This window comes from Leptosomus discolor, chromosome 22, assembly GCF_034619465.1.
Source record: "Leptosomus discolor isolate bLepDis1 chromosome 22, bLepDis1.hap2, whole genome shotgun sequence".
NCBI lineage: Eukaryota > Metazoa > Chordata > Aves > Leptosomiformes > Leptosomidae > Leptosomus > Leptosomus discolor.
This window is the reverse complement of record NC_141412.1, coordinates 203,225-222,212: the sequence shown is the minus strand read 5'-3', so window position 1 is coordinate 222,212 and position 18,988 is coordinate 203,225. Positions and strand designations below refer to the sequence as shown.

General features: G+C 56.4%; 4 protein-coding genes across 4 annotated transcripts; 1 reads left to right on the top strand and 3 right to left on the bottom strand.

The window, feature by feature from the left end:
- Positions 1 to 11: 11 nt before the first annotated feature.
- TRAPPC4 (trafficking protein particle complex subunit 4) lies at positions 12 to 1,770 on the bottom strand. Its single transcript, XM_086476800.1, has 5 exons — positions 1,595 to 1,770; positions 1,333 to 1,507; positions 1,153 to 1,256; positions 931 to 1,057; positions 12 to 493 (listed from the first exon to the last, which is right to left on the bottom strand). Exons 1-5 carry the CDS (start codon positions 1,767 to 1,769, stop codon positions 415 to 417), a joined length of 660 nt encoding a protein of 219 aa, XP_086332926.1. The 5' UTR covers position 1,770; the 3' UTR covers positions 12 to 414.
- Positions 1,771 to 1,874: 104 nt separating this feature from the next.
- Positions 1,875 to 3,777, top strand: RPS25 (ribosomal protein S25). Its single transcript, XM_086476802.1, has 5 exons — positions 1,875 to 1,910; positions 2,045 to 2,140; positions 2,690 to 2,873; positions 3,247 to 3,345; positions 3,713 to 3,777. Exons 1-4 carry the CDS (start codon positions 1,908 to 1,910, stop codon positions 3,339 to 3,341), a joined length of 378 nt encoding a protein of 125 aa, XP_086332928.1. The 5' UTR covers positions 1,875 to 1,907; the 3' UTR covers positions 3,342 to 3,345; positions 3,713 to 3,777.
- Positions 3,778 to 4,041: 264 nt separating this feature from the next.
- On the bottom strand, positions 4,042 to 7,851 carry CENATAC (centrosomal AT-AC splicing factor). Its single transcript, XM_086476839.1, has 9 exons — positions 7,550 to 7,851; positions 7,295 to 7,460; positions 7,156 to 7,218; positions 6,940 to 7,004; positions 6,444 to 6,549; positions 6,077 to 6,107; positions 5,600 to 5,683; positions 5,357 to 5,489; positions 4,042 to 4,865 (listed from the first exon to the last, which is right to left on the bottom strand). The coding sequence occupies exons 1-9, from the start codon at positions 7,849 to 7,851 to the stop codon at positions 4,820 to 4,822; spliced, it is 996 nt and encodes a 331-aa protein (XP_086332965.1). The 3' UTR covers positions 4,042 to 4,819.
- Positions 7,852 to 9,269: 1,418 nt separating this feature from the next.
- On the bottom strand, positions 9,270 to 12,432 carry FOXR1 (forkhead box R1). Its single transcript, XM_086476760.1, has 5 exons — positions 12,312 to 12,432; positions 11,253 to 11,467; positions 10,684 to 10,952; positions 9,968 to 10,296; positions 9,270 to 9,373 (listed from the first exon to the last, which is right to left on the bottom strand). Exons 1-5 carry the CDS (start codon positions 12,430 to 12,432, stop codon positions 9,270 to 9,272), a joined length of 1,038 nt encoding a protein of 345 aa, XP_086332886.1.
- Between the last annotated feature and the right edge of the window lie 6,556 nt (positions 12,433 to 18,988).

The following is an 18,988-nucleotide window of genomic DNA, read 5'->3' as shown; positions in this document are numbered from 1 at the left end:
CGAACACCATCCACCTCTTGAACGAACGTTTATTAATTCTACACCAAGCCCTCTGCAAAACCATAAGTTAGAGCTATACAGGAAAAATACATATGTACAATTGTGAAAGGAAAGACAACAATCGAGTGCGGTAAGGCCACGGACCCGCACCGTACCCTCCTCCCTTCGCTCAAGGGCGGTGGAGCCACAACAGCAGAGTAAGCCTCCGAGGCCCAATGTAAACAGTAGCAACGAGTCTGTTTAAGGTAAACTTCACAACAAAGGGGATAAAAGGGTATCTTGGGAGATAACGAAGCGTGTTTTGGGGATACGCAGTCTCTGCCGTGGAGGAGACGGAGCTCCGGGAGAGGCCAGCCAGGGAAGAGAGGCCCCGCTCTCCAGAGAAAGGAGTCCGCACAACGGGTGAGGCTTTCTCTACGGTCCCGGTCCGAAGGGCCCAGCTTTCTCCGCCACCTCCAGCGCAAGTTTCAGGTTCTGATCAAACAGCTCGCACCTGAAATGGTCAGAAAGGCAGAAGGGGGTGACTTTACCTACGGGACAGGCTAACCAAGAGGGGATCGCCACATCCTTTGGCTCTGCATCCTTCAAGGGGAGATTCCGTAAGTCACGCGACGGCAACCTGACTGCTGGCAAGCTTCGGCTTGGCCGCTAATTAAGATTAAATAAGCCCTTCTTGCGTGGGCTCCAGGGTTACGCTAGGACAGCAGGGATTGTACCAAGGAAGAGCACTTCCCTAGCAGAGCGGCGCTGGCAAAAGCACGGGTCAGTGCTTTGTCCCTGCAGCGGTGCGCAGTGTCCTCCCCCTCCCCTCAACCTCGGGGTCTGCTTTGGCCACTTCGCTTAGGGGCCGTGCTGGCAGCGTTGGTTAATGCGCAGGCAGAACGCGACGAGGGGCTGCGGCCGTTCCACAAAAAGCGGGCTTTTCCTTACCTGATGGGCATCTCCAGGGAGTAGAAAGGGTTCTTCAGCGCAAAGTCAGAGTAAATCTCATAGATCTTGCGGAGAAGGGAGTCTATCCCCGCCTGCCGCGGGTCAGCGAGAACCACGAATTTGATCCCTGGAGCCACAACGGCAGGAGGGTGAGGAAGGCCGAGCTGCGCCACGGCCGAGGCAAAAGCAGAGCCGCGTGGGGTGCCCGGGGCCAGGCGGTACCTGTCAGCGTCTGGAAGCAGTGCAGCTTGAAGGTGTCGGTCTCCAGCATCTCGATCCCGGAGCTCCCAACCTCGGGGGACAGCTGCGACCCGATGGCAAACAGCCTGCGGGGAGAGGGCCCTCAGCGCCCGCCGCCGCCCCCGTCGCTCCCCCCCCCCGTCCCGTCCCGCCCTGTCTCACGAGTGGAACATGGAGGCCAGCATCAGCTTCTCGTTGGAGGAGAGGCGGTGGCGGCCGAAGCGGATGGACACCGGGTAGTTGGCGGGGTTGCCCAGGAACTCCAGCACGTCCTTCCCGTCCGCCGTGAAGCGCCCGTTGACCTCGGCGCCGTTGATGGCCAGCACGGCGTGGCCCACTGCGGGGACAGCGCGGCGGCAGGCAGTCAGCCGTCAGCCCAGCCCGCCCGGTGCCCCGGCCCGGCCCTCCCCGCCCGCCGCCGCACCGCGGATGCCGTCGCGCTGCCCGAAGGCGACGACGACGCGCTCGTCGTGCGGGCGCAGGACGAGGTCGAGCGGGAAGCTGAAGGTCTTCTCGGTGTCGGCGCGGGGCGCGTAGTGGTCCAGCTGGTAGATGAGGCCGCCGGCCTTGTTCACCACGTAGACGCTGAAGATCGCCATGGCACCGCCCGCCCTTGCCCCGGAAGTGGCGTCACGCCGTGCCCCGGAAGCCGCCCCGGACCACGGGGCTTCCCAGCGCCTCGCGCCAGGCGCTTCCTTTCTCGGCCGACATCTTGGGGGAGCAGCCGCCGCCGCAGCATGGTGAGTGCAGGACCGCCGTGTGGGCGGGCGGGGGGGGCCGAGCCCCTGAGGAGGGCGGGGGGGGGGCTCTCCCGCCGCTGACCGTCCCCTCCCGCCGCTGACCGTCCCCTCGCTTCCTCCCCCCCCTCCCGCAGCCGCCCAAAGACGACAAGAAGAAGAAGGACGCGGGCAAGTCCGCGAAGAAGGACAAGGACCCGGTCAACAAGTCCGGCGGCAAAGCCAAGAAGAAGGTAGGAGCCGGCGCCGCGCTGGGCGAGGGGGCCTCGCTGGCCGCAGGCCTCGAGCCGCGGCCCTCCCGGAGCCCCCCGTGGAAACCCGGGGCGGGGGCAGCGGGGCTCACGCTGAGCGCAGCAAAGCGGGGGCGGGAGCCTGGTAGCTCGGAGGAGGCTATTGGGTTCCCCAGGCATTCCACGTGTGCGGCGTGGGCAGCCCTGAAGAGTCGGGGGCTGGGTGGGTGCTCCTGGCACGATGCTGGCGTGGGGGGCGGGTGCCATCGCGTTGTTAGAGGGGCTGTTTCTTCACGTGGCAGCAAATTGCGCGCGATGGTGTTAAATCCGATCAACAAAAGGCTTTAGTCCTTTCTATTTGGAGATACCGTAGGTATTATCTGCAACACGGACATTTTACAAAGACCATCTTGTGCGCTTTGTTAGTCCTTTCATCTAGGATGGGTCATGGAGACATGGAATGGTGCAGTTCTTAGTCCTCCCCAAAGCTAGATCTTTCGTTATTGCTTAGAAGGTGGCTTAGTGGGTGTTTCTCTTTTTTTTTTCAAGTAGAAGTGGTCCAAGGGGAAAGTGAGAGACAAGTTGAACAACCTTGTCCTGTTTGACAAGGCCACCTATGACAAACTGTGCAAAGAAGTGCCCAACTACAAGCTCATCACCCCTGCAGTTGTCTCTGAGAGACTGAAGATTCGAGGCTCCCTGGCTAGGGCTGCCCTCCAGGAGCTGCTCAGCAAAGGTAAGCGCTCGAAACTGTGGAAGAACAGAAAGGTGCTTGAATTGGATGGTTTTGCCTTGCTCACGTAGAAGATTTCCTGCTGCGCCTGAAGTATGGAAATCAGCATGGTTTTGACCAGCCACTGCCTTAGCTTGCGTTTCAGAGTGGCTCTGCCGCGTTCAGGGGCGCCGCTGTGCTAAGGAAATGCTGCCAGAAGGACAGGCTGTGGCGTAACCGCTGCTGTGCCTGAACAAAGCCTTGTACGAGCGTGTTAAGTGTTGGGTACCCTGGTGTTTCCTATCGCCCATTGTCCGGTCTGCCACTTCAGAAGGGAGCACAACGTCCCCGGTGCCCTCCAGTACGCACGCCGCTCAAGTAATCTTTTTTTTTGTAGGTTTGATCAAACTGGTGTCCAAACACCGAGCCCAAGTGATCTACACGAGGAACACGAAAGGTGGAGACGCGCCTGCCGCGGGGGAGGATGCGTAGGGAGGTGAGGCAGCAGGGTCTGGGCAGGAGCTGTGTAACAGACGGCTCCCGCCTTGGTTTGGATGGGCCGTTTCTCCAGGCGGCCAGGGGAGGTTGCTCGCACTCCGAGCAGCTTCCTGGGTGGCGTTACTGGGAACATCAGTTCTCCAGAGTTAAAAGAGCGGTTTGTGGTTTGTCTCTGTGCCCGTTGGGTGAGGAGAGCCGAGTGCGCTCCCCTGTCGCCAGGCCCAGGGGTGCGCAGGGACACGTCCTCCCTGCTGTGGCAGGGCGCTGTGACGGAGCGTTCCTGGTGGAGCAGAGCTGTGGGGCTGTTTGCTGCGTCCTGGCCTGCTTCGGCCTGGTGGTCTGATTTGGGACTTCTTGCTTTGCAGGTTCTCCAGTGGCCTCGTCAACAACGTGTCATGTGTAGATGCACACAATAAAACTATTGAAGTAATTTTTCTGGCTTTTTCAATAATGTGTACGTTTCATTATTGACGCATTATTGATAGCGGACTCTGGTACAGGTCATGGCTGTCTGCCAGCCAGTTCTTGCATTTACAGTGTCACGAGCGTACCGTGAACGTGCTGTTGTATTGCGGAAAGGGAAGGAACTTTTGCATCGCCTACAGCAGCCAGCGATGTTGAACCGTACTCGGTTCTAGTAGGAGGGAAATTGAAGCCCGTCTCTTGCATCGTAGATAGTGAAGACGCTAGCGGGATGTTTTCATTATTTATTTAAACTCCCTCTGAACAAGCCGTGCCCACAGATCTCTGTGTACAAGGCAACAGCGTCTGCCAGGTCCGTGTCTAGTGGGGAAGTGTAGGTAGGCAGCTCTAAATAAGGCTGTAATTATTATATTTAAATTAAAAGAAAGAACTGCCCACAGCAGAGGTCTTTAAGGCCTCTTTTCTTCTGCTGAGGACTAATTAGTCGCCCTTGAGGTGAGGCATAGCGAGTTAAAAGTAATATAAATTAGAACAAAAACATCAGGCACATGGCATCAGTTGCCCCCAGAGCTGGCCCTGCGTCTGAAACAAGTTTCAGTTGGTCTGCTAACACAGGTAATTTTTAAAAAAGGAAGTTTCTTTCTCAAAAGTTTAATGGGATGTCGGCGCTGGACGCTGGCAGCACACGCCGCATAAGCTAGGCTTTCTGATTATGAAGGCAGGGTGCAGGCAGGAGCCCTTCCTTGCCAGCAGGATCTGCCTCTCTGTAGCTTAAAGCTTCAGAACTCGATGCCCAGATACATGCTGCCTGTCTGCTACGGGGGGGTGCATCTGCTGCGACACCCCCCGGCAGAGCAGCTTTCAGTAACAGCGCTGGACTCGGTGTTATGCCGTGGCCTCCCTGCCTTCAGGGGACCGAAGGCGTCCAGATGCGTATTTTAAATAAGAGCGCTAAACCCACCGGCGGCGGCAGCAGCAGCACCACAAAGCTGCAGCCACTGCCTTTCCACAGCAGTCAGCGCTTGGTTTCTTCAGTGTTCCTCTTCTGATCACCTTTTTTTCTTCTTTTCCCCCGATTCAGTTCTAAACTGATGCCTGAAAGAGAGCGTAGAAGTCATGTTGCAACAGCCTTTAGAAAGAGGTAACGGACGCTCCCTCATCTAACGAGCGCGATAGTGCTACGTGTAGCGCTTCAGGACGGAGCTCACCCAGTGATTTCCTTTGTTACCTCAGTGAGCTGTAGCAGCCTCTCCCGCTAGCTGACGCAGGTTTCTATCACGCTCAGAGGCGCCAGCGGGACTGTACACGGGTCTGAGGGTGAGCCAAGCTCAGCAAGGCACACACCTTCACGCGCGCAGCCTCTACGGCTGCGACCACGTGTCACCTCGCGGGTCACGCGTGCGCTGCTCCGGGACGAGAGCGACGCTCCGCCTGCATTGAGCGCCACGCGGCCTAACTCTCCCCTGCGGCAAGACGTCGCCTTACGCATGCTGCCACCGCCGCAGAGCCTGCTCTGCGAGCAGTCTGCGTGGAAGGAAGCCGCAAACCCTCCGCTCGGTGTCAGTCCGCGCTGCCCCAAAGCTCACCTGGACTGCCACCTCCTGCCGTGGTTCCAAACCCGCCCGAAAGAGGGGAGCCAGCCATCGCCTGTCTGAGAGGTATGGTCAAAGTTGGCACCAACACGCTCCGCGGGGAGCTTTCTCAGCTTCTGCTTCTCCTCTAAAAAAAACCATTTGGTTCAGCGAAGGTTTTTTCAGCCAAAGTGATTCTGATTCTTTACTGCGGTAAAGGGAACGTAAGGTTAACCGAAATGTGTACAAGCCGCTCACTTTGCCTGAGAAATTCCTCGTACGAAGGTCCAATTTGTGGTTTACTTCCATCCTCCTCCTCTGTTAGCCATGGAGGTTTTGCTCCTAGAAGTCAGGGGGAAGATGGTTTTAGCCAGCGCAGCTATCCTAAGCTCGAGGTTGGGAAAAGCATCCCCTCTTCCCCCTGTCCCTGCAGCTCGCCCTGCCAAATCAGCGGCGATGGAAAAGTAAACTTGAGGCATTGCAAGGAAAAGCAGCTGGCTTGCCTCGGTTACGGCCCAAACCGCACGCTCCATGCAGCAGCACCAACAGTGTTCGTAATACGGAGGCGTTTCCGCCTCCTCTGGTACGTCAAGCATTAGCGAAAGAGCGAGCACCTCCTGGTTACGCTGTAACTGCTTCAAAATCGCTTTCAGTCACCCCTGTTACACTTGCAGGCCAAGAGTTCTCCGTAGGGTAGCAATCAAAGGAGGCACGAGGTGGGCATGATTGATTTACCTGTGTGAACGTTGCCTTTCCCTTCTGTGTCCTGTTCACAGAAACATAAAACACTAATGAGAAACGGATGCTTTTAGGAGCATCTTTAAACAGAATGGCACCGTGTGCGTTCCTGTCTGGAATCGAGTTCTGTTACGAAAGGACAGAGGGAGGCTCTTCTCTACTTTCTTTAAGGAGTGTTTGGGCATTTTGTGCATGTTAAAGAACGTTTGCTTAGGGAAACACAAGTTGGCACTGGATGAGTGAACTCTCAGCTAGTTGCTCGCCTGAATCTGGAAGGGTGCCTTTTTCAGCAAGACCCCTTGTCTTGCTTTGTAAGTGACTTGTCGTTACATTTAAGTCACGCTCGTTAGCGAGTCCCCCCTACCTGGTGGCCGATGAAGGTCAAAGCCTGGCCTGATTCCATCCAGTTCACGTCGGGTCCTGTCTGCAACCCACTTGGGCCGGGCTGCTCTGTGTCGCGAGAGGAGTCCCTGGAACAGAGGGGCCAAGAGGCAGTCGGGGAGGTGAGTGACGGTCCGACTGCCCAGGGGTTTCTGGAGCGGAGTTTGTGTTTGGAGAGCTTTGCGGTAAGAAGGAAAAGGAGAAATGTTCTTGGGGCACGGCAATGTTAAAGGCTTGTATGTGATCGCTGTGATCACACTTTGTGGCTGTTGGTGCTTACCTACAAACCTGCCTGCAGCTATGGCGCTTACTACAGTCTAGGTAAAAGTTTGTGAGGGATCTGAGCGGGTGCAAGATCCCAGTGACAACAGTGTCGACTCCGGTGGCGGCAGCAGCAAGCGAGGAGGCTGCGGCTGTGGTGCGGTCCGGCGTTCGGACCGGGAACGGGTTGGCAGCTGCGCAAGGAAAATGGTTCTCACCTTTCGGGTCCTGCCGGGGCGCTGCAGACGGAAGGTCCTGCACAAAGCTCCGGCGCCGTTTGAAGCTGGGTTTGATTCAGGAAAAAGGAACAATATTTCTGGTATGGAGCAGAGCCCCCCCAGCCCCTCCCGAGAGTGCCCGGTGCCGGTGGGGGTGCGCGACCCCGTCCCCGGTCCCCGCCGGGGCGCAGCCAGGGCAGGATACAGCTCACCGACCTGGAGGGCGGCCTGCACCGTCTCCCGCTGCCTGCGCTCGGCCTCCCGGATGCCGGCGGCCATCTGCCGGGAGAGGAGAGGGTGAGGCGAGGGTGAGGCCGGGCCGGGCGCTGCGGGGCCGGCGGGGGGCCGGCGGTACCTGTTGGATGCGCTCCTCCTCCCGCCGCTGGTGCGCGGCCAGCGCCCGCTCCAGCGCCCGGGCGAACCGCTCGTACTCCTCGGCCGGCACCAGGACCCGCTCCCGCAGCGCCGCCTCCGCCCTGTTCTCCCGCCAGAACCGCGCCGTCTCCCGGCGGTGCTCGGGCCTGCGGGACACCCGTCAGCGCCGCCCCGCCCCGGCCCGCCCGCCGGTCCCGTCCCGTCCCGTCCCGTCCCGTCCCGTCCGCCCACCCACCCGGCCAGGTGCTGGAGAAGGCCGGCCTGCGGCAGCGCCAGCCCTCCGCGCCGCCCGTCCCGCCGCACGCCGCGCCCGCAGCACAGGCACCAGACGCGCCGCTCGTGCTCCGCCGGGTCGTAGCGCCGCACGGCCCCGCCGCCATCGCCCTCCGCCGCCGCTGCCGCCGCCCGCGCCGCCGCCACCTCCTCCTGCAGCCGCGTCAGCGCCTCCCGCAGCCGCCGCCGGTGCGCGGCGCTGTACAGGTGCCGGCGGCCCGAGAAGGAGGTGCGGCGGCACAGCCCGCAGTAGTGCACCGCCATGGCGGCGCGGCCCGGCCCCGCGGGGCGCAGGCGCGGCAGGCCCGCCCCTTCCTCCCCTCCCCGCCCCTTCCCGCCGGCGGCGGGAGCGGGGCGCGCCGGGGCACCCTCCTGAGCGGGGCGCGGGGGTGGCCCCGCCAGCCGTACCTTGCCCTCTGCAGCCCGCTCGCCCTCCGCCTGGTGCCAAGCGGGGACGTGCGAGCGGCGAGCGCCCCTCTCGCCCGGCCTCTCCCACACCGATGCCGGACCGGGTATTGCTATGAACGCGCTCGGGAGGCGCCACGCATCCCCGAAACCGTTTGACGCAGCCTGTCCGGTAGCGTTGCTCTAACCCCGCCCCTCCCCAGCCCTATCAAGATCTTGCGTGGGTTTTGTTTGGTGGGTTTTCACGCTTCGTAAGAGCAGGGGATGCTCAAGGCCTAGTCTGGCGTGATGGGGGCGAGCACCCGAAGTGCAGCGTCAGGATTACCTCAGTGCTGCCATCCAGTGCAGCCAGGCCTTCAAAGGCCGTTCGCCTCTATCCGCTCGTGCGTGGGGCTGACAGCCGCCTGTCTCCCTCCCTCTGACTTGTGCAGCGGCTCCGGTGATGTTAGCGCCCCGCTCTGCAGACCCACCCCGTGCAGCGGTTTGCACCCCACCACGCCAGTGTGTGCTGTTAGACTTGAGCCTAGGGATCAACTCACCTCTGATGCGTCTTCTCTTACGCTCTCATGAGCGCATGGGTGAAAGGAGCTGATCTCCAGGGTGCCCCCAGCCCGCCCTGTCAAGGAGTTTCGGATGGGCTGTCCCCTGGCATCCTTTCCCTGTGGGTCAGGTCTAGGGTACAACCTAGCAGTGAACTCCAGAACTTGCGTCGTGACTGTGCGCTGTTTGTCCCTGTCGACAGGGCGCCCCAGCTCCCGCTGCACACGGGACTGATAATGGCCATAACTGGACCGATCGTGTTTCAGCTCGAGCGACTGCCACAGCAGCCAGGAAGAAGGTATGAAAAATCTGCTCTTCTTGAAGGCTAGACGCCTGCTATCTGCCTGACTTCTGGCCTGGGGATGTGATTTTCCTGCCTCTTGCTCGAGAAGCAAGTCGTCAACACAACAGTAAGCTCCGATTGTGCCTTTTTTTTTTTTTTTTTTTTTTTTTTTTTTGGTCACATCCCTGGCAAGTGTGACAAGGTAACTCTCTCCCTCCTCGCACTCTGCAGCGCTCACTGATTTCTGCCAAGTGAGCGTTGCAGAAATTCCGAGCAGCCTGCCCAGCAGTTGTGTGGATCCTGGCCCGCCCGTTTTACAACTGGTCAGGCAAGTGCAATGGCTTGGAGTAACGTCTGTATGGTAGGGGATACTTTCGCTGAGCCAGCTAACGCCTTCTCTGCTCAGCCTCTGACCTGTGGGCCGAGACCCTTTGTTAGGGAACAGATCAACCTTCTAGTGCAGCTTGATCCTCTGCACTGCAAGAACATTGCAAGAGGCAACAGCTTGTGTGCAGGACTTTGTGTTAAAGTCGTAGTGGGTGCCACACGTCAAAATGCCTGTGCAACATGGGATGTGTGCGGCTGGAGCAAAAACTTGCTTCGCTGAAGGAAAAGAGATTGGTCATCTTTCTCCTCCCCCCCTTCTAAATTTGAGTCCTTAATCACAAGGTTCATAACTTCGACACGTGGTTCTTGGGGAGCTACCTGTGGCAGCACTTGAGAAAACAAGCTTGGTTTGAAAACCCACGGTACGTCTTTCAGAAGCAGGGAGCCGGAAGGAATCATAGGCCAAACAGAGATCTCATGAGATCTGCAAAAGAGAGAGGCGGCGGGGGGGGGGGGGGGGGGGGGGGAGTTGCGATAGTCACTTGGAGCATAACGTCTGCTCGGGCGCTGATGCTACAGCCTCAGTCCTTACCTATATTAAACTGACAGGTATTGTATTGCTGAGCAACGCGACACCAAGATGAAGGCTTTGTGGCTTAATGTAGTCGTCTGCTTTGTTTCTCTCGCTGTGTTTGTTTCATTAAAGAAGGGTTCTTGGCCAGTCTGGTGACCAAGCCCTGCTCGTGGAGGTATCCCTACAGGGATCTCCGAGCGTCTGGTATCACCTCCTAGACCTAGCGTGCTGCAGTCCTGCTGACTGCGTACTGGCTGGGGTGCCCGCCTGTATCCCTCCTGCCGTGGGAATCTTGTAAAGTCTGACCCGCCCTGCGTTTTGCAGGGCTCCTGCCTTCTGAAACGTACCTGGTTCGCTCATGCTTTGGTGCACCAAGTCGAGAGTCTCTTTGGGCAGGGCCTCTGCTTCCTCCTGAAACTTCCTGTGTCCTTCTGGAGTCAGTCTCCACAGGCAGGACTTGCGCTTTCCCTCTCCGCGTACGAAGCCAGTGGTTTTCTCAAAGCAGCTGCTGAAGCAAAGGTTGTGTCGGACTGTGTTTTTCCAGCCCTGTGGGGCCATTCGAAAAAATGGGAAGTGCTGCCTGCAGGGAGAAAAGATTTGTCCTGAGCTGAAGCACTTAAAGGCTGTGGTGAATAACCAAATACACCATATCCGAGCGAGGGAGGGAGCAGAGGGTCCTCCCTGACCCCTGTGGTGTTGTTGACTGCCGGCGCAGTTGAGCACTGGGTTTTCTAAGGAGGGTGAGACAAAACTAAAACACCGGCTCTCGCGACTCGTGGGTTTGGGCGTTTACAAAGAGGGGAAGCAGTTTTTTCAGCGGCACCTTGAGCCAAAGGCAGAGCCGAGACCCAAATGTGAGTCCTGGCTGCCACATCCCTGCTCCCCAGTAGAAGATCCGAGACCCCTGTACCCCTCATTGTCCCTCTTCCCCTCATTCTGCTCTAGGAGCTGGGAGAAGAGTGGATACCGTATGAACTGGTAGATCTGCTGTACGGTCAGACTGCCGCTTGCGCTGTTGCACAGGGCAAGGGTGATGAGGATGGAGTAATTAAGGGGGGGACGGAGCCAGCCTCCCTCCATTTTGGTGCTCGTCTGCCTGGGGCGCTTGAGCTTCATGCTCTGAGGTCTGAGGACTGTGGATTTCCAAGGCACCGGCATTGCCTTGAGTCCGGGAATTTCCGCCGTCTCCTGAGGAACTGGGATGTCCGCACAAGAAGCATCTTCATCCTCAGTGAGCTGGGGAGAGGAAGGAGAGAAAGGATGTGGATATATTAGCCCCGGGTGGAACGAGGGAGAGGGATAAGCTGCTTTGTTCTAGGGGAGGGTGGGTCTGGCAGAGTGTGCATAGAAAACCTACATACTTAAAATTTCAGCCTGCACCCCCGCACTTTGTACTCAGCCTGTGCATTGACAGGCCCCTGCTGAAACAGGAGGCAACCGCTCGCGGAGCTGCTGAGCCAGCTCGTTTGTTCTCGCAGGTTCGTTAAGCGCGCACGATGCCTAGGACCGCCCAAGCAGTTCCTTTTTTTTTTGTACCTTTCCAGCCTCACTGGAGGATGACAGCACATCCTCCTCGGAGCAGTCCGGGTCGGAGTAGTCCCAGGATGTGTTCGGAGAGGAGGTTTCTGTGGCACCAGCAGCCGAGGCCACCAGGCTACTGGATCTGGCCAGGTCTATGCCAGGGCTCCCGGAGATGGGGCAGACCAGGCTGGGGTTTACCCACATCCACAGGTGGGGCTGAACGCTAGGGTCTAAGGAGAAGGAGAAACGTCACCCCGATGGTCCTACCTGAGGACCGTTTCTAGGCCCTGCTGTCCAGAGGCAGCCTGGCAAGCAAATGCCACAATGCAAATGCCAAGGCAAAGGTCCCCAGTTGCCTCCTCGTCCCTCTAAATAGCGTTTTATTTCCTGTTTTGCACACAGCAATGTGCATGCCTGCATGTTCTTGCCGCGCTCGGCTCCGAAATTTGTCTTTGCCCTGCAAAGCCAGAAGTGTATAAATTACTCCCATCGGCCCTCCTTTCCCAAGTTTATCCACCCAAAAGGTTGCGTTCGGAGGGAGGTGTGTCTGCAGGCCTAGCCATGTCATTATATCCTTCTCCTTGAGAGATGGGCTTCAACATTTTCTAAGGAAGCTTAGAAAAATTCCGGTCTGGACACAGATGTTCTGGCTGGCAAAAGAAAAGCCCCTTTCCCAGGCCATTCCCTGAAACACCACCAGCCTCTCTAGGTAACACCAGGTCCCAAACTTAACTCTCGCATCAGGCAGTGCCCCCAGCAGTGAGCACCCGTGTGCTGAGGGGTCAGCTTGCCATGGCAGCATGCGATGGCAGAGGGTCCCATCAGGAGCTGGTAGACGTGGGGGGCCCAGAGACGTGGTGGGAGCTTATCTTTTTTGTGTCAGCCTCATTTTCTGTGAGCTGCAAACGCTTGCCTTATACGTAATTGCAGACACTTCTAATTTGATCTGATCACATTTAAACATTCTAGGCTGGAACTTACTATTAACCAGATTTTACAGTTTTCACCTGAGTTTTGGAGACGGGAGTCGTTTTAAAAGGAAGCCAGGTCAATCAGTCCCCCTGAAGCCCTTACCTTGCAGAAAGTCCTCAGTAGTGATGGTGAGTTTGAGCTCCTCTGCCATATCCCAGTCCTCAAGGCCATTTTTTAGGTGCAGACTTTCCCAAAATGACTTGTTTTGAAAACTCAAGTACATTTTCTTTGTATGGCAAAGTAATCTCTAGGTGCTGAGCGCACTGGGATGTGGAAGGCTGGCACAAAGAATCCCACGAGCTTGAACTGCTGTGTGTGCCCAGAGACTTGATTTCTTTTTTTTTTTTTTTTTTAAAAAGGGTGTCGCACAGGTGGGTGAAAGGCTGGTCTCTGTTTCACACTTCTAAATAGCTATTAAAGCCCCTTCCAGTGAGTAAATGGTCCATATTGGTGGAGTAAGTGAGCTGATTGAGAATAAGATGAGTGGTACCAGTAGGCTCTGTTTTCTGCCCGTTTACTTTGCTGGAGTCTTGATAAGTGAGCCATTCCTGTGTTCATTAGGCTAACTTTTTTTTTTTCTGCTTTTATCAAATCACAGTATTACCTGCACCCTGCAGTGGATTCCCCCCAGGCTGAGAACCCAAGCGTCTCTGGAAGCAGGACAGAGCTCTGAGGGATGCACAGAGTGCTCAGGGTGCATTTCCAGGTGCCAGGGAGGTCCCTCACCCTGCTGGCCTGGAAGTGGTGGGCTTTAAGACTGGAAGCTGCTTTAGATCAGCCCAGGCAGAACAGTGAGGGGGTGCCACAATCGGGGGGGAAGGGAGCCAGGTTAAGCAGACACTGGTCATGCTTTCACAGCGCGTCTCTCGGAAACTTCTTGCGCAGCTTGAAGACGCAGTCTAAATTCTGCGCTTTCCTGAGTTGCCTTTGTTTCTTTGACCGTGTCTTTCACACGAAGCCCCTGCCTAATCTGTCCCAGGCGTTACAAAGGAAGCGACGTGGTTTGCGCTGTTGGAGGGTGGTTGCAATGCATCTTCATCCTGTTCGCCTGCTCACCACCGCTCTTCTGCTCGGGGGGCAGGGGAAGTAGTGGCACGGGTGGGAACGGAGTAGCTACAAATCAAAATGCAAGCCTTGGCTTAGTACCAGCAGGCAATTAGGTTTCAGGCTCTCTACATATGTTGACCATTTTGTAGGAGGACACAGGTTATGTTTGTAGCAGAGTACGTCAGGGACTCGCTGCCAGCCTGCAGCAGGGAGAAGGACAAAAATAGGCCGGTTTTGGCAATTGCTGGAAAAGATTGCGCCACAACTTTAGCGTCACGATGTTCAGAGAATCTCGGCTTAAAAGTGAATTTTATGACCCTTGCACCAAAGGTTTGGCTTAGAGTTGTTTGGGTTTCTTCTGCATGGTGAAAGAAAAGGGTAAGGTGCTTTTCCCTATGGCAGGCTTGCTCTGCAGTGCTTTGGCCCAAATGTTCCTGCGCTGTTTGCCGTCACTGGCCAAACCAAGCTCCCCTCGAAAAGTTAACCCTCAAAGGGCAGAGAAGGACCTGGCGTGCTCGGTTTTGCCTCCTCAATAAAAGCAGGCACGGGAGTTTGTACTGTGTTCGGGTTTGCTTGGTTCTTGTTAGGCATTCCACAAACCCCAAGTCAGTATGGCTTTGCTTTTGCTAGATGCAAAAGACTGCCGTTGCGTAGCTTTGTCTGCCCTTGTGTGAGAAAGTTCAGTTGTTAGTGGAGAAGGCGTGCTTCCCCATCAGATTCCTCGGGTGCGAGCGGGACCTGCTCAGCTGGCTGCTTTCCTTGGAAAAGTCTGAGCGCACCCCAGTCAAAACCCTTTCCCCTTCCTGAAACTGGAGCCTGGTGTTTGACTTGGGATGTGTCGCAAACAATCCGGCTACTGTAGTTTAATAATTTACCACATATCACTCGACCCGTCCCACCACGGAGTTGCTTTCCCCTTTCTGTCTGGAGCGAAACTCTCGCAGTGGCGTGTGCATCAGCTGGGGCGTAGTAATCCATTAAGCCTGTGATTATCTAGATGCACCCTCAACCGATGCCTCACCTACTCGCATAACCTTTGGTACTTCAACAGTACACTCGCACTGGAGCGCTAGGCTGGATGCAGTTATGTTAATCGTCGCCGATCTACGCGAGCGTTTTGGGGGGCGCGGAAGCCCGGCGGTAGCTAGACCTTGCATGCGGATGAGGGATCTTGCCCTGCTTGCTCTTCAGCCGGGCGCGGCTTTCACAAAGCAAGCGGGGCACCGCCTGGGGCACCGGGGTGAGTAAAGGACAGGGGAATATTCGGGACGGACTTGGCCGTGGGAAGGACTCCCTTCTCGGTGCCACTTCCCAGGAGCCGCCCTGGGAAGAGCAGGCTGGCAGAGCTGGGGGGGGGGTGATGGGTGTGTGTGGCTTGGCCACAAGAGGCCGTGTGAGCTGGCATTTTGCAAGGAGCAACTGAATTCACCTGTAGCTAGTCCAGAGCCGGTGCCCCCGGGGGGGGGGGGGGGGGGGGGGGCGTCCTGTGTGCGCTACCCAGCAAAAGCTGCTCCAGAGCAATAAAGGAGATGAGAGGCAGCTGCAGACCTTCCAGGGCTGTGGGCAGCAGCTGGCTGCGGCTGATTAGAGATTCCTTTCTCCCATCTTCCCCCAGGTTTCTGTGTCCTCAGAGAAGGCTGAACTGGTTTGTGGAACTGGTAAGTAACACAAGGGAAGGGGAGGGGAGGGGAGGGGAGGGATAGGATGTAACGTAATATTCTCTGTGCTCCACCCAGAGAAGCCCTGAACAGTTGTACTTAGACCCTCCCCAAAAAAAAAAAAAAAAAAAAAAAAAGTGAAAAGAGCTTGCTAATGTTTCCTGCCTGTGCTGCAGGGAGGGAAAGCATTCCCCCATGTGATAACGTTTACTCCTTACTGGTAGGGATGTGAGGTGCAGCTATAACACAAACAGGTAAAGAGGGAAATGAGCCCTGTGGTCTGCCCAGTCCGTGCAAGGAAGCTAGCGAAACTGGAAACAGAAGCGTTGGTTTCCAGCTTAAAGCCTAAGAACGTTTTAAGTATATACAGTTGCAACCACGGACCTTTCCCTTGAGTCTAGGACAAGGCTAACGGGCCTTAATTTTGCCTTTGGCCATTCAGCTGCTGAATCTGAGTCCCGTCGGTTTGTATACTGTGTATTCTGGGTGAAAGCATCATAACCCCTGAGCGCTGTCTTGCTACCCCTGCTTTCCCAGGCGGGGAGGGATCTTGATCAGACTGATAGAGCCAATCTGTGGCAAATAAAATCTAAGACTGCATATTCCTTATGCCCTATGCTTTAACCTGGCTTTTCCTTATGCTCCCGTTCGTATCCTAAAGCCATCTTGTGTTCTGGTCCCACTCCAGCTTTGGAAGCTGAAACAGAAGTTAGAAGAGAACCTGCGGACACGTGCGGAAGGCCGAAGTAGCCAGCATCAATATCTGCATCATGAACGGAGCTGAAAATGTAGAGAGGTGACAAGCTGGAGGTGGCTTGGCTCGGGGCGTCTGGATTCTTCAAAGCCAGCTCTCTTTGGGTGAGTGTTGCGTGCACGGAAGCCAGCTGATGGGGTAGCTTTACTGAAAAGCAGTCTCGCCTACTCTCACACACCTCATAGCCACAAGAACTACCGGGAAACTCTGTCAGGATGCGGGTTGGGGTCAGGGGGTGAGCGCTGTTCTCCTTCCTTGCCGATTCCCATCTCCTGGCATTTTAGATTAAGACTTGTTTACAAATCAAGAGAAAAGATACTTCAGGTTCGAGATGTAACTGCGAGCGGGCTCAGTTGCTTCTCAGGGTGTCGGACTTTTGCACGTGCGTTTCCGTGTGTGTGTGCAAGGTGCAGATAGATGTCTTCGGACAGGCTTATGGCTTCATGCGAATGTGCTGTGCGAGGTCGCCTCGGCAAGCCCGAGAAACTAGATTTGCGCCTCTTTCTGAAAGATGTTGGATCCAAGCTCGCTCTCTCCCCTAAAGACAGGGGAGCTGTGTAACTTGGCTCCTGACTCAGAGTTGTTAGTCAAGTCTGGCTCGAATGGCTCCTGTATTCCGCAGCCCCTTGAAAGCTTTGAATTTGTCCGGAGTGACATCTGCTTGTCTGCAGTGATACAAGGGTGTCGTCTCTTGTCTTGGCTTCACCCAGCTGATGGTGGTTGTATAGAAGCAAATTCAGTGGACTTGGTGCGGACTCTGGGTTTGTGGATGCTGGCCATGCCAATCAACTGTGATTTTTTTGTTGTTGGTGGTGGTGGGGTGTTTTTTTATTTTCCTGTCGTAGAGGAGGGATTAATTTCCGATTAAGTAATCGGTACTTTTTCCGATCTTGCTGGTATGGGGTGTACGGTAGGTGCCTGGCTTGTCCTCACACAGTGCCACCCCTGCTGTGTTGGCATCGCTTCAGTTCCCTGTGCTGCAGCAAGTGGGTGATGCTGTGACTATAATATAGGAAGAGCTCCCAGGGTTTGCGTGGGCCAGGGTTAAAAGCAGTCCTCTCTGATAAAGAGAGGCGGTGAGGAAAGTACGGGCGTGTCGGGGGGCAGGGACTGTGAGGTAGGGAGAAGGCCGTGACCAGTGAGAGATGATGGTTGCTCCATCGGCACCGCAACCGGGGGCTGTCTCAGGGTGCCCGGTTAATTCCACGGATGCCTGGTGGTGTCTCTGCCGGTACTGTAGGCAGAGGCTGCTGCCGTCATAGCCGTTCGTAGCCTCCTCAGGACGTGAGAGCGCAACAGATGTACTTGATGAGCATCGCAGCCTTTTTTATTAGCCATACTCCTCTCTCTGAACAGATACACTATTTTTCTGGTGGGGGAAAGGCGGCCTCTTACCCCCCACGTCCTCGAATTCTGTGAAGTTGCAGTAAAAGAGCTGAACTTGGGTCTCTGCCCCTCCTCCCTGATTTTGAAAACCACTTCAAAGGTGAGCTGGCGGACGATTGAAGCGACTGGTTCTGCCGGGCTCGCCGCCGCTCACCTTTCGTGCCGCTCCCCCGCGGAACAAAGCGCGGCGCTTCCCTTTGATTTCCCACTTTGAAAGCCATAGGGGACAGAGTCTGAAACACTCCACAACTTTTTTGGCGACTCTGCTCCGGTATCTTCCCGAAGCGCTGGGTGGATCAGGACAGGGCTCCGGGGAGGAGACCTCACTTGTGGCTATGTTGGCCCCCGGCGCAGGCTGGCTGGCGGCATGCCTCCTCCCTCCTGGGTGTCGCAGCTGGCACCCCCGGGTTTGCAGGGGGGGCGAGGTAACACAGGCAGCGAGGGGAGGAAGGAGCTACAGAGCGTCTCAGGGTCGGTAGCTTTGACTGACACACGTGGGGGTCTCGGAGCCCAGCCTGGCTGCCCCTCGCCAGCAGTACGTGCCACCTCCCAGCTCAGCTGCTGCCCGAGGGGTCTGCCCTATTCTCCATTTTTGCGTGCCTTCTTCCAAGAGGAGGTGGCACACGGTGGAGCCGAGCACGTGCTCTGCCAGATTCTTCCCAGGTGGGAAGGGGAAAACCAGTGAGTGTGTGCTGCAGCCAGTGCTCAAGGCGCAGTCTGCTCCCTGTCTCTGCAAGGGACGCTTCTTGTCACAAGCACGGGGCTGGGTGGAGGGCAGGGCAGGAGAGCAGGGCTTGTCTTCGTGATGTGAGTTTCCAGACCTCCTCCTGTGCCATCAGGGCTTGAGGCGTTTGCAGAGCTCGAACACATAAGGCTGTCGTTTGCAGGCAGGCAGCGATGCAGGCCCTCCCTGCCTCGTGTGAGGGGGGTGTAGACCACCTAGTGGTACTGAATCAACAACCCCACCTAATGCCATGTCCCAGAGCTCTCTTATCAAAACACAAACAGGGCTTGTCTCTGCTCAGCTCAAGAGATGACAAGAGCATGGCTTGCAGCAGGGCAGCTGCATGGCCAGCGCGTGGGAAGCGATGCAGGTCATGGCTGCGGTGCTCGGAAACAGTGGGATGCTGGCTCGGCGCAGGGAGCAGCGGTCATGAAGCAGTAGGAATCGGTCGTGTTGAAGGCAGTACCAGATGACAGACTTGGGCTAAGGTTAATAAATCTGATCTCTGTTATTCTGGCGAGACTCTTCCTATTTTATAGCCAGTGTCGCTTTTGTATGTGTTGCGGAGCTGCGGAATCGAGAGGAAGCCTCCTCTTGCCCGCTGATTCAGGGCCAGGCTGGATGCCTACACACAGCTTCTTAAGGGGCGGCGCTGAAAATCTAAATACGTTAGCGTGTGCATTCACCTCTCAGCCCCGGGGTACGAGAATGGGTGCTGGAATTGCATTCAGCTGCTTAGAGCAGGGCGACCCATGTATCGGGGCAAGAGCTGTTGGTAAGACCACTCTGTGTGATTCAGCTTATCCTGCTCATCCTGCTAATGGAGAGTCGCTGAGATCAGGAGGAGCCTGTCACTGAAAGTTTAGTCTGAAAAAACCCGCTTTTCTTTTTACTGCCACTCGAAACGGGGATGTTGTATCTTTAAGGCACCCCCTTCTCCTTCCTCTAATACCTCAAGGCCTCGGAGTCATTCTGGAGAGGATCAGTGCAGGAGTTTAAGGCATCTTTCCCTGCCCTGCTGCACTGCTCACTTACTGCTCCGAAGGCTGTGCTTTGCCATTTCCATGGAAACCATTAGTTGCTAAGCAACTGGAGCATCATCTGCGCTGAGCCCTCGCATCTAATTATCCCATCACAGTGGCTGAGAGGGGCTGGGGGGGGATTAGCTCCTCTACCATGGCAGATCCATTGACAACACTTTAGTCACATT